At 41.9% G+C, this 12,031-nt stretch overlaps 1 protein-coding gene across 1 annotated transcript in view; it reads right to left on the bottom strand.

Moving 5' to 3' along the window:
• Window positions 1–11,740, bottom strand: part of XDH (xanthine dehydrogenase) — a 54,282-nt gene extending 42,542 nt beyond the window's left edge. The window contains exons 1-4 of the mRNA XM_009816260.2: window positions 11,596–11,740; window positions 4,683–4,740; window positions 2,156–2,252; window positions 846–954 (exon numbers count right to left, since the gene is read on the bottom strand). Of these exons, the coding sequence (XP_009814562.2) occupies window positions 846–954; window positions 2,156–2,252; window positions 4,683–4,740; window positions 11,596–11,649 (318 nt within the window). The 5' untranslated portion in view covers window positions 11,650–11,740. The remainder of the gene's footprint in view (window positions 1–845; window positions 955–2,155; window positions 2,253–4,682; window positions 4,741–11,595) is intronic.
• Between the last annotated feature and the right edge of the window lie 291 nt (window positions 11,741–12,031).

Raw genomic sequence — 12,031 nt, 5'->3', positions numbered from 1 at the left:
TTCAGATTTACTGTGCTAGAAAGGTTGGGACTACCTGTATAGACCCGAGTTTGAATTTCAAAGCTTAGCTTTTAGAATCTTCAGGGGAGGTAGGGAAAAGACAACAACCAAACAAAGGTCAGACTAGCTGCCATCCATTCACGCGTGTCTAACTTATTTTTCACTTTGTTGTTTACTGTCTCTGATAGACATTGGCACAAGTCCTACCCACTGTACAAACTGAGATGAATCATAGTTTCCCTTAAAGGAGAAGTATCTCTGACAAAGCTGAAGCAAATCTGCTTCCATAAAAAGTGCATTATAACACCTTGCTAGGAAAGCAAGGCTTCACATTCCTGTCGCTCCTCCCCACCAAGAATATTTTGGGACTCCAGAAACATTGCTGAAGCAAACCTTACTGCACCACTGCAGGGAAGGTTTCTAATTATGCAGGATGAGAAACCAAGGTCATTCATGGAAGGCCATAGGACAGCCAAAACCTAACTCAGATTTCCTGGCTCCAAGTCATTATATAGCCTTTCACCACAACATCAGTCTTCCCATTTCCTGGGATTTGGTCCAGGATGTGGACCAAATACAGCCATGTAGCCCTAGAACAAAAGCATTAATAATTCAGCCAGGATAGCACCAGTTAACTTGTTAGGGCATAACAGAGCTGCAGCACTGACCCGGGAGTTTGATTCTGTCACTGAAGTCATTCCCACAAGTAAAGACTACTCATGTGGAACGTCAAACTCCCGGCTTTAACATTACGATGGAGGTCCCAACACCCTAGAACAGCATTAATTAACATAACAAGGAAACATGGATATAGGGGTTTAAAGTTACCAGTATTAATATCTTACCTGGGCTGGGTGCAGCCTGGATTTTGTGTTTCCTATGCCTTCAACAGTAGTTACAGCTACATGATGCAGGGCACAGACAGGAAAGAGGCAAGCATTGGCAGTATGGTGGCTAAAATAATAAATTAAGGTCATTTCATTTGACAGTGCTGCTCAACAAAGGAAAAAGGGAACAGGAGGACTGAAGAATACTCAGAAACTGTAGCAGTGGACACAAAAGGAGAACTTAAATAGATGTGGTACAGATATTAGTTACAAGCCAAATCCTACAGCACCTACTCAGCCGACATTCTCATCAGCTTCACCTGAAGTTTAAACTGAGTACGCACCATAGGATTTGACCTAGAAATAACAACTTTAAACATCCTCATTGCATGTTAAGTTACAGAACCCATGTAAGTAATTTATAGGGGCAGACTACAAATACCAAGATGTTATACAGCCAGCCTGGCCCACTCGCAAAGTTATGTAAGAGCACGGAGCTCTTGGCTTTTTACCTAGGAAACCATTTCTAGATGGTACACAGGGGGAAAAAGTCCAGGCTGAAGGTAAAACAGAATAACGTTGCCAAAGTTCTTATAGAAACTAGCTACTTTATTTCATTTCTATCAAGACAGAACAATGGCCCTAAAGATATCCTTTTCAAGGCCACATTACTAAGCACAACCACTAAGTGAGATGATCCCAAGTCAAAGTATCTCCAGGCATTATTCCAAATATATCCAAGATTTCAGTGCTTTCCATTCCCCACAGTAAAAAAGAATTGAGGCCTGTCCCTCTGCCTCACCCTCTCTCTCTCTCTCCATTCTCCTTTTTGTTTGATTCCATCGCTTCACTCTTCAATTAAAGAGAGAACAGGAGGAAAATTTATGTCTCGGGAAATATGAGTCCTTCTGAAGGTTACAATAGAAGTAGAGAAAAAGTTAATATCTGCTGGCATACAGAAACCAGATTATTGTAGTACTACAACAGCAATAAAGATTTTATCACAGTAATCATCATTTGGGTCATCACAGCAAAAAGCTACATTACATTGCAAGAAAGGAACAGAAAGGATTTCTGAACTGGGAAAAGGCAGAGAGCCTGCCTGCTAGAGTCAGTGCAGATATTTCAGGGCACAGTGAAATAGTTCCCTATCAGCACTGTGCAATGCTGTAGGAAAAAATGCCTTCCTCTCTTAGCCTTCTGAGTTTATGTTCTGAAAGTGAAAAGATTATGTTTTGGCAGAAACATACATTATATAACTTTTTTTTAAAATAGTACTGTGTCTGGAACGTCAAGAACCTGTCCCCATTTCAGACTGCAAAGGATACAGGATTTTCTTCCGAAAGGGATCATACTTGGATATCATAACAGTGCAAGCACCACATCCACCTTCTCCACAGCCTAGTTTCGTTCCACATAGGCCCACTGAGAGAACAGGAATCAAGGAAAACACGAAGAGTGTTGGCAGAAGCCTGCTTGAACAGTTGTCAATCAAGGCTTAGCAACAAGTTCTTGCTGGAAACCAAGCACTCATTTTTTCTGCTTAATAACTGAATTTAGCATAAGCAAAGTTTCAAATACTGGCATGTGAGCTTTGAGATCAACACCCAAAGCCCTAATAAGGAGGCAACCCACATTCCAATATACTCTTAGAATAAACAAAAAATTTCTGAACTTCAACAGTTCCCACTTTCCATTAGACTCAGAAAAGGAAATGACATAAGGGAGACAAAGCACTCAGTAATTGCTGAGCAGGAGCTGTTCAGGCATGCAGCCGCATCCCCGAGATGCATGGTGACATCTCCTTCAGCACCTCTCACCAGTGGTGGTTGACTTCTTCCTACACCTGGTGATTCTTACCACCTAGAAGGTGTACTGGCAGGGCAGTCACGCAGTGCTACAAGTCACACAGTTTAGCACTCAGATGGGAGCTGCACTTGAACTGCTCACGAACTACCTGCATCTCAAGAGTCGTGGTCTGGCCACCCTAGCTTCTCTCTTGGCCCCATTTCTGTTGGCTTCCCCATTGCTAGGAACAAAACCAGCCAAGCACACTCCTCAGTAGCCTGGTTCCCATAAAACCACAGGAGGGAGACACTGAGAGCCAGAACTAGTGGAGATGCACAGAACCACTGCACAGACACTTGGGAACTCACAAAGTGTATGGACTGGCCTAAGCAGATTCCTCCACAGGCTGCAGAGTGAATGTCTGTACTTTACAATCAGGCATTACATCAAATGTTCTGCAAAGGAATTTCAGGAGACAATTCCTCGAGTCACCTCTGCTTTGGGTTCCTTCACTCATTAGAAGGTTATTAGACACTGTTATTTATTGTGAAAAGGATTGGCCAATGCTGAGAGACTTGTGGTGGGAAAAGAACAGCTGCTTTCATTGGCAATGGACACGTGCCTGTGCTGAGATAATCAGCATAGGCCTGTGGAAAAGCAACAGGCATCATGATATATGGAACTCAAATCATCTCTGCCTTTGCTGCAAAGATTCTGTAACTGACTAGTTTCATAGAATCATAGAAAACATAGAATCATTTAGGTTTGAAAAGACCTTTAAGATCGAGTCCAACCGTAAACCTAACACTGCCAAGTCCACCACTACACTATGTCCCTAAGCACCATGTCTACTTTTCATACAATTATGTGCCAGCTTCAGCAGAAATATAGCTTTCCTATGCCACCCAATGTTTCTCTTGACAACAGTGCTAATCTGCCTAAATAACACGTTTCTCAAAGTGTTTGTCTGACCCTAACCAGACATCTATAAAATAAGTTCACGAGAATCTTCATGTAGAAGATCAGAAGGTTTTGAAGAGCTCCGACTATCCCTTTACAAGCTATTTGCATTAGATATTAACAAGCTTAGACATAAAAGGTCTAACGGTAAGAAGTGCACACAGGCACAAGAGTCATGCCACTTCTTTTTCCTTGTGAACTTTGTCCACCCAAGGTACAGTCAGACAAAATCAGGCTCTTGATAGTTCTGCTAGAAACCCCAAAGAGGAGTGGGATTTATATCCCCATACTTCTTTCAGATCCCACACAAACAGAATATGGCAGCATGGTGAAATAAGTATGCATGATTCTTGTTAAGGAATACACCAGCACAGATGTGAACAGTTTGGCATATGTAGACACCCGGTTGGTCAGACAAAAACTGAGAAAACATGGAATGACACTACCTACTGAACCAGACCTAGTATAGCCAGCCTGGTCATCACAGTAATAGCTACCCACCTCCTGCAGCTAATCTGACTCATGTGTTGACCAGTTTCAAACTGGAGTGAAACGTGACTGCTTGCATCCTCTCATGTAAACATGCCCACAGCATGTGGCAGAAACCCCTGCCTCTGAGTTTGCATCCCTGGGTCATCTGATGAACAGGCCACAGGATAATCAAGTTATTGGATATTAACTACCCAGTAATATCCAAATTATTGGATGATATGGTAAGTAGTTCAAGTGGCTGTAAGATTTTGGCCAGAACATCTTTACAATTTGTGTGGAACAAACCTAAATTTCATTCAATTTCATTGTCATATCAATATTTCTTTCTTTCCATCATATTCTAATTCCTAGCAATTCTGATAATTTTCCCTTTAAAAAGTTAAATAAATTATTTAAAGTTTATTTGAAGTATGTTATTTTAAAATTGCTATTGTTTAAGCTTGGAATACCAGCTGTAATCTTTGTCAGCAAGAAATACCAGACCATGCAGAGCACTCTCTCTTATACTCTGTACTCAAGCTCTGCCTAGCACTCAAGTGACAGGCAGAACAGTAAACAATTATGAAATGCTGTAGGCATTTAAAGCCTTCTGCAGTTTCTTCTGACACTGGATACATTTTCTCCGTAGATAGGTTAGCAGAGTTGTTTCTGGGTCCACATCTTTTTCCACCACCTGCAAGAAGGGAAAGGTGGTGTTACACACAGAATGCTTTACAACACAGAAACGCTAGCTGGAAGGAGAAAGTTTGGTCTTTCTGCAACTTCTTTTCCAAAGCAGGGAGCAGAACCACTGATTAACTCCCCTTATTAGATTCAGCAATGTTGGCCATGTATGCAGACACGACGTTTCCTTGAATTTATTGTGACAGAAAAAAGTATATGCGTTACATATGTCAGAGTTTTTCAGCCATGGCACACTGAGGCAAATCTTAAAAAACACTTCATCAAAAATGGCAAACAGAATTAGTGGTGAGCAGAGAGATGAAGAACTGTGTTTTGTACTCGAGTTTTGAATTTCTGACATCTCCCCAAATTGCATCTCATCTTTATTGACCATGCGTAACTGACCTCTGTCCCTTCTCCTTCTTACTGTTAGGAGAGACAGCCAAAATGAGCAGATAAACAAAATGATAGAAACAGCATCAGGAATAGACTTTGCAGAGGGAAAAAAGCAACAGTGGAAACCCTAACATGACCAATACAGGTCCTGCAGGACAGACAGCAAGTACCAGTCATCTTGAAGTTTCTCCTTCTTCCCTGCTGACGTTAAATCAATCAGCGTTACATTAGTAGCCATCCTAAATGTGGGAATGTGAAATTCCAACCAAGGAGAAATTTGCTCTGCACATTTTGAGTCAGCTCCACCCCATTAGTGAACAACACTATTAGCAGTTATCTATTAGACAAAATTAGACTTTACTTCAACCTCTGCCCAATGGTCAGAAATCAAAGTTCTACCCTTGCCTCCAAATGGCCACGGAGCTTGTCTTCCCCTTTTTCTGTTATTAATAGAGTGTCAAATTCACTGTGTGCCAGAATGTAATCATGTGTTCTTGGCTCTTACATTGTGCAAGTCTTAAGGACAATAGTTACAGTTTATTTAAATTAATCACTCCGGGTTTGAAGGGCAAATTGAAACAGAGGTCATTTGTGTAAGCCTTTTTTCTTACTGATAAGAAACCTTCACAACCACTTTACCGCTTCAGTTTTATGCCTTTGACACGTGACAGGATTATTCTAAAGAGACAAGGTTCATACTTCCTATTTGAGTCCATGTTTTTAGAACTACCCAATAAAGTTGCTGCTACAAAACACAAGTGGACATTTTTTGTACATCTCATTCCTGCATTAGGGCTAATCTACAAGGAAACAGAGTTCACTCTTCTAGCTTGGGGGTATCTTACTGTGTAAATCATGCAGCACTCATATTGCTGCTATTCAGAGCAGAGTGCTCCTGTTCCATCACCTTCAGGATGCATACAAACAAGTAAGAGAATACAGTGGCTCTCTCATGACCAGCTGGTTCAGAGTAAGCACCTATATCCCCCTGCAGTAGTTTGGTAAACAGACAGACATGAGCAGATAATTCCAAAAACGCCTGTGACTACTGATGTCCCATAGACAAAAGGTCTTTCACAGCCATTTCACAGGCAAAGAGCCTTCCCCAGCAACTCATACCCCCACTGTCAAGCTGAGTTTCTTCCTCAGGGCTGAGCCAACGGCCATTGCAAACCTTTCCAAAGCAGATTCCGAGATAGCCGGGCACAGAGAAAAACCTTCAGAGTAGTTTTCCAGATGGTTAAAGACTATTGAGATTATTCTATGCTTAGATCGAAGAAAACATCTGAAGAAGTTTTCTTGAAAGAATCCAAGAAGCACTCTGTTATGTACTCAAACCAAGCAATTAAAAGTTTGGCCCAATGGCTCCTTTTCAGGAAGCAAGACGTAAAACACAGGCCTGAGCCTTTATTCAGCAAAGCATTTAGCCACTCAGCTCCACGCACTGTTAGTGAAGTACTTAAGCATGTGCTAAGTCCCAAAGCCAAACCTTTGCTCAACTTTATCAGGAAGTGGCACCCACTATGCAGTAGAATGTGTCCTGAACAATCCATGCTCTTATCCTGTTCAAACCGATAGCCTAGGATTCCTTCTTCAGTCACTTCAAACTACTCCACTGTAGCTGTGTATCTGCAATGCTGGCAGAGACTTGGGATCAGAAGGAGATAAAGGGTAAGAGTTTGGCTAAAACATTCTGGATTAAAGCAAATCTCACACGTCGGAGAGTCATTTCTTTGCACTCAGATTCCTTCTGGGGGGGATGCTTGTTTATGAGCCTCTCTTGCTGGCCACAGAGTAAGAACTTTTTACTGTTCCTGCCTTTTGTTCATTGTCATTAATGCTGGTTTTGTCCTCCAACATGTCATTCCTCCAGTGGTTTGTTACAATCACCTGCTGTGATTTGTTCTTAAAATATTTTAAAACCCTGTGGGTGGGGATAACATCTTCTCTTGTCTGATGCCCAGAACAATATGATTCACAGCTCAATATCTTACCCATCAAAACAATTCTTGCTCACCTCCCCCGGTGTCCTTGTACAGAAGGAAACTGAATTATATCCATTGCCTTCAATGAGAGTAGGATCAGCCTACTTAGATATTGCAATCAAAGAAATATTTCCTTTTTGCTCAGTTACTGGTTTTTAGGGTTTTTTAGCTTTTTTAAACCAAATGTCATATTGCCAGATACATCAGATTAACCGCTACATTTTGACAGATTCAAAACTGTGGATTCCACTGCATGTGGTAGCTTTAGTATTACCCAAATGCAGAAAGAAACCTTGTTGGAAATGTTAGGATGGCACTGACAGTCAAATGACTCCCAACAAATTTTCTCTGTACTGCTGTGTTTGTACTACACATCTGTTTGTCTACCGATTCCTGGAATCTTAAATACTCGTACCCCCTCAGCAGGGAGCCCAGCCTGGCCCTACAGTTCTTCAAGCTTTAAGTACTACACGGAACAAGTTCCTAAGCAGTACTCCGCAGTCTTAGAGCCCGTGGGCTGGTCCAGAGAGGTGTTGAGCTCACTTCCCCATGATTTCATGTACAAAACTTGGATCTCAATAAATATTTTGTTTGCTGTCTTCGCTACCTGCCTTTCACTAACTCAGATAACTTTGTCTTTACAACATAAAGCATCATATTTAAATTAGTATTCCCAGAAAGTTAAAGAAAGGATTTTTCAGTTTAAAAGAACCGTGGTTGAGCAACATAAACAGAGGAACAAAAAGGAAAAGAAAACAGAAACTTTCCTAATTTACCAAACAACATGCTAAGCTTTCCATCAGCTATGGTCCTTAAATGAGAAACAGATGCTTTTCTGAATGACAAGCTCCCATTCAATCACTAGTCCCTAGTCACTCAATTAGTTGCGAGAAGGTGAAAGGTTTTAACCAGACTGCCACGCAGCAAGTCAGACTAGTCAACGGTAAAGGTCCCCTAGGACCTTAAAATCTGTGAATGTGTATTCCTGAAGTCAATGAGAGATTTCAGATTCATTTAGTAGGGAAAAGGATTAGAACACAGATGAACAAACTGAATATAACCACACAATGTAAATCTGCTATTGGTCATGAGAACATTTTGTTCTCCTTTAAACTAACACACTGAAAACTTGTAATTTGCTGTTTATGTAGGACCCAGAGGGTCCCAAAGCTCAAAAAAATCCTGTATTTTGGCTGGTCCCATCTGCAATCAAACATCCACAGGCTTTGGAAGAGGTCTAATGCGGCTTCCAGCACAGGCCCCCTCTTAACATTCAGGATAGAAATAGAAATATTGACTCCACGTGTTTGAACTAAAATTACATGCTACATAATGCACGGAACAGACTTGTCAGCCGAGGAAAACAAAATTGCCACTATTAGCTTTAAATTGCGCGTGTTGTTTTCCATTCTAGTCTAGGCAGGCTATCAAGATAACTTTGTGTTAGTTGTGTGCCAAGCTTTACGCCCAGTGAAGTAAACAGGTGCTTAAAATAAACAATCCTGAATGTGAAGTATGCTCAGCTGTTCTGAGGAGCCTTTTTCTTGACAACATTGCAGACTGGCCTAATGCAAGAGAGAACGATTTGCTGCCATGAAAGTCCCTATCTCATCCACCACCTCTTATCATGCAGTTTTGTACTATGACAGAATATCGGCAGCCCATTAGCAATGTCAAGCTGTCACGAATTCACACAGCAGTAACCTTTCCCACTGGCCATGCTATCACATTCTTTGCAGCAAATCGACTGGAATATTTAGTCAGGACTCCAGATGGATGGAGCCATATCCTAACTTGCTACCTGCTGTTTCAGCAGCATTGTCCAGGCACTTCCCACCACCCCTTCCATCACATAACCTCTCATGTGCAGAAATGTCCCAACAAACTCCACATTTGTTGCCACAGATCGGATTGCCCCATGAGTCCAATTCTCTCTCTTAAACCTGCGTTTGGTGGAGGTGTAACTCAAGCCACTTTGGCAGCACACCCAAAAAGGGAATAGAAAAAAACAATGTTACTGGAGGCTCTGGGTAGACCACAACCCAGGAAGCCCTCTCCTCTCTGATCAAGTGGAACCTGCTCCTTTGCTAGCACTGCCGGTTCCATGAGCCAGCAGGGATGGATGTTGAGACAGCCTTGACACGTGGAATGAGTTGGTACTGTTGGTAGTATTAATCGTTCCCTGGTGGTGTTTTTTTTAAGCCAACAACTGCCAAGATCACACTGTGATAAACCCCTTTGCACTTGCACAAGGTCAGCTCCGAGATGTGGCTTTTGTAAGCAGGAACTGCAGTTCCATAAAAATTGCTGAAACGCACAAAGGGCAATGCCATTCACAGCATGTCCGTTAGCTCCAGCACATAGCAAGAACAGACAGCAGATAGGAAAGGAACTAGCTGTCTTCTGCTGCTAGCCTTCAGGGTCTAGGCTGCTCTTTCTCCCCTTCTCTGCCTCACCTCACATGCATAAAAGACAGTCCCACAGAACCAGTTCTGTGCAGCTCGGTCTCTTCTCTTTTGCTTTGACCAATACACATTTTCACATGTTAGCCAAGAGTCTCCTCCAGGAAGAAGGGCTTTTCCATCGATTTACACACAGCAATGCTCCTGTAATACCTGAGCACCAACCAATGCTGAAGCACCAGCTGTAAATGTATATAGGAATTTGTTTATAAACTCTTCATATCTACCATGAGTGGCACATTGGTTTTGAACCTTAGCTGGTCTAGCACCAAATTACAATCGTCTTTCATTAGAGCATACCAGCAAAAGAAAACAAGATGGTATACTTGACCTGCATCAGGGTCTGGACTGCCCAACATGTTTGTGGCAACCGCCTACTGCAAAACTCAAAAAGCTCCCAGTTCACCCTCTAAAAACTGGGGTTCACAGAGGAGGGATAAGTCACTCAAACCTTCACAGAGCGAGATGAAGAGAAGTTAATGGTATACCGCCTGTGCCCAGCGTAGCAGAAAACTCATCAGATGAAATTCACAGATCATCCTGTGCCACTCTTTCACAATCTCGATTACCAGACTCAATTAGCTAGTCATGATTAACTTGGAGCTTCAAGTTTTCACCTCCCTCTAGAAACAATGAGCGGCTGATAATGTCAATTAACGTTGACATAAGAACCATTACTGATCTGTGTGAGCAAAGCTTCAGTTGTCATCCTTCTTTATAAAACCTCAGAACCAGGGCTCAGTTCTACATCAGAATTACATTCAAGAGCTCTTTGACTAATTTATAATCCATACTAGAAAAACGTCATTCTTCACCTAACTATTGATACTTAGATAAAACAAAACTTTGATATCAAATGCTCTAGAACCTTGGAAAGTTCAAATTCCAATCCAGTTTGGGATCCAAACTCGTAACTAAAACACCCTAATTGTAGCAACAATCTTATCCACATTTACACTTGATTAAATTAGCACGAAAGATCAACAAAAGCAAAATTTATATTAATCCTGTGCTGGTCTGTAAGGCAGGGCACAGAGCTTTTTAACCAGCTAAGAACATTGTGCGATCCCTCAAGGGATTAAAAAATTCTTTAGCCCAAACTTAGCGCTGCATGTGATTTACCCCTGGGCAGTGCACATGGAAGGTCTACAGTATGGAGTGGCTATGCAACCCTCTCCCCTTCCCAAGTCTCCCAGCTGGAAGCTGCTTTGGCACAAGTTTCCCTGCCCAAGTGTCTAGGCAAGGGGAAGGTGGCAGGGCAAGATTAACATTGAGCTGGGCTCAGAAACAGCACTAACTTGGTACTCACAGTTCAAAAAAGAGGCAGCCTTGGCTTGTTACAAGCTTTTGAAGAGCCAAGGCTGCAATGCCAGCCAGGGGAAGTCCAAACTGAGAAAGGGGGCTCTGGGACAAACTGTTCAAAGGTGTCCAGCATGTGCAAGGACCACCCCACCCTCCTGTGAGACACTGTCACTTCTTAGGTAATTGTCAGCAGTTGATCTAGGAAACAGTAGCAGATAATGGGCTTTGATTTTAAAGAGTTTTCTAGCTTCTTAAACAGAAATGGAATGAACATTTTTCTTAAATCCCTTTTAAAAATCGAATGTCAGAATTACTTACTGAACATATGAATTATATATGGATGCTTACATTTGAGTTACATTTTCCCGATCTCTTGCAATTACTGAAATTATTTCTAGTAGAAATACCTGTATTAAATCAGTGCACTTTTATTTAAAAGTAGTTACCTCAGAATTGCAGTAAATTATTGCCAACAAATCTAAAATGTAAAAGGAACATCACATAGTTGTGTTACTCTTTGAATAATTCACAAGGTAAAGTCAAAGAAGAGAAAAAGCCACTTAGCAAAGCAATAAATAGTCTTCACAATTTAATATTTAAAAATCATGGCAATTGTGCTGGTATTAGAAAACTTCAGAGGAGGAAAAAGATGACTAGAAAAATAAGTAATCAAGCCACAATCCAGGAGCAAGCCGGATAGAAAGCTGGAATCTTCCTTACCTTTTTACCATTCACAAAGAAAACAAGCTCATCCCCTGTCTCATTCGGAGCCATCCTGCACACCTTCCAAAATTCACTCAAACAGGGCCACAGATCCCCCTTCCGAGAGCAGCCCTACACCCCACAGCGAAGCGAGCACCAGCGATACGACAAGTAATACGAGTCTGCCTCAAGAATGTTTGACTTTATTTCTACATCAGTGCCCTGTGAAACCCCATATTATATAAGAGCCAACGAAGAGGCGTGCCAGCTGCGTTTGGTTGGTGCTTCTGCAGCAGTAATGACAGAAAAGGAGCTGGAACGAGCAGAGTGACCCGCCCCCGTTTATATAGCAATAGATCACAATTCAACTGCATTCCCTTTAGATTATACTGCCAGGCTTGGGGCACTCGGAGTGTGCCACTGCAACGGCTGCCAGGAATTCACTGGATTTTGC

The sequence above is a fragment of the Gavia stellata genome, chromosome 2 (genome assembly GCF_030936135.1).
Source record: "Gavia stellata isolate bGavSte3 chromosome 2, bGavSte3.hap2, whole genome shotgun sequence".
Lineage (NCBI taxonomy): Eukaryota > Metazoa > Chordata > Aves > Gaviiformes > Gaviidae > Gavia > Gavia stellata.
The sequence above is the reverse complement of the archived record's forward strand: the minus strand, read 5'-3'. Positions and strand labels throughout refer to the sequence as shown.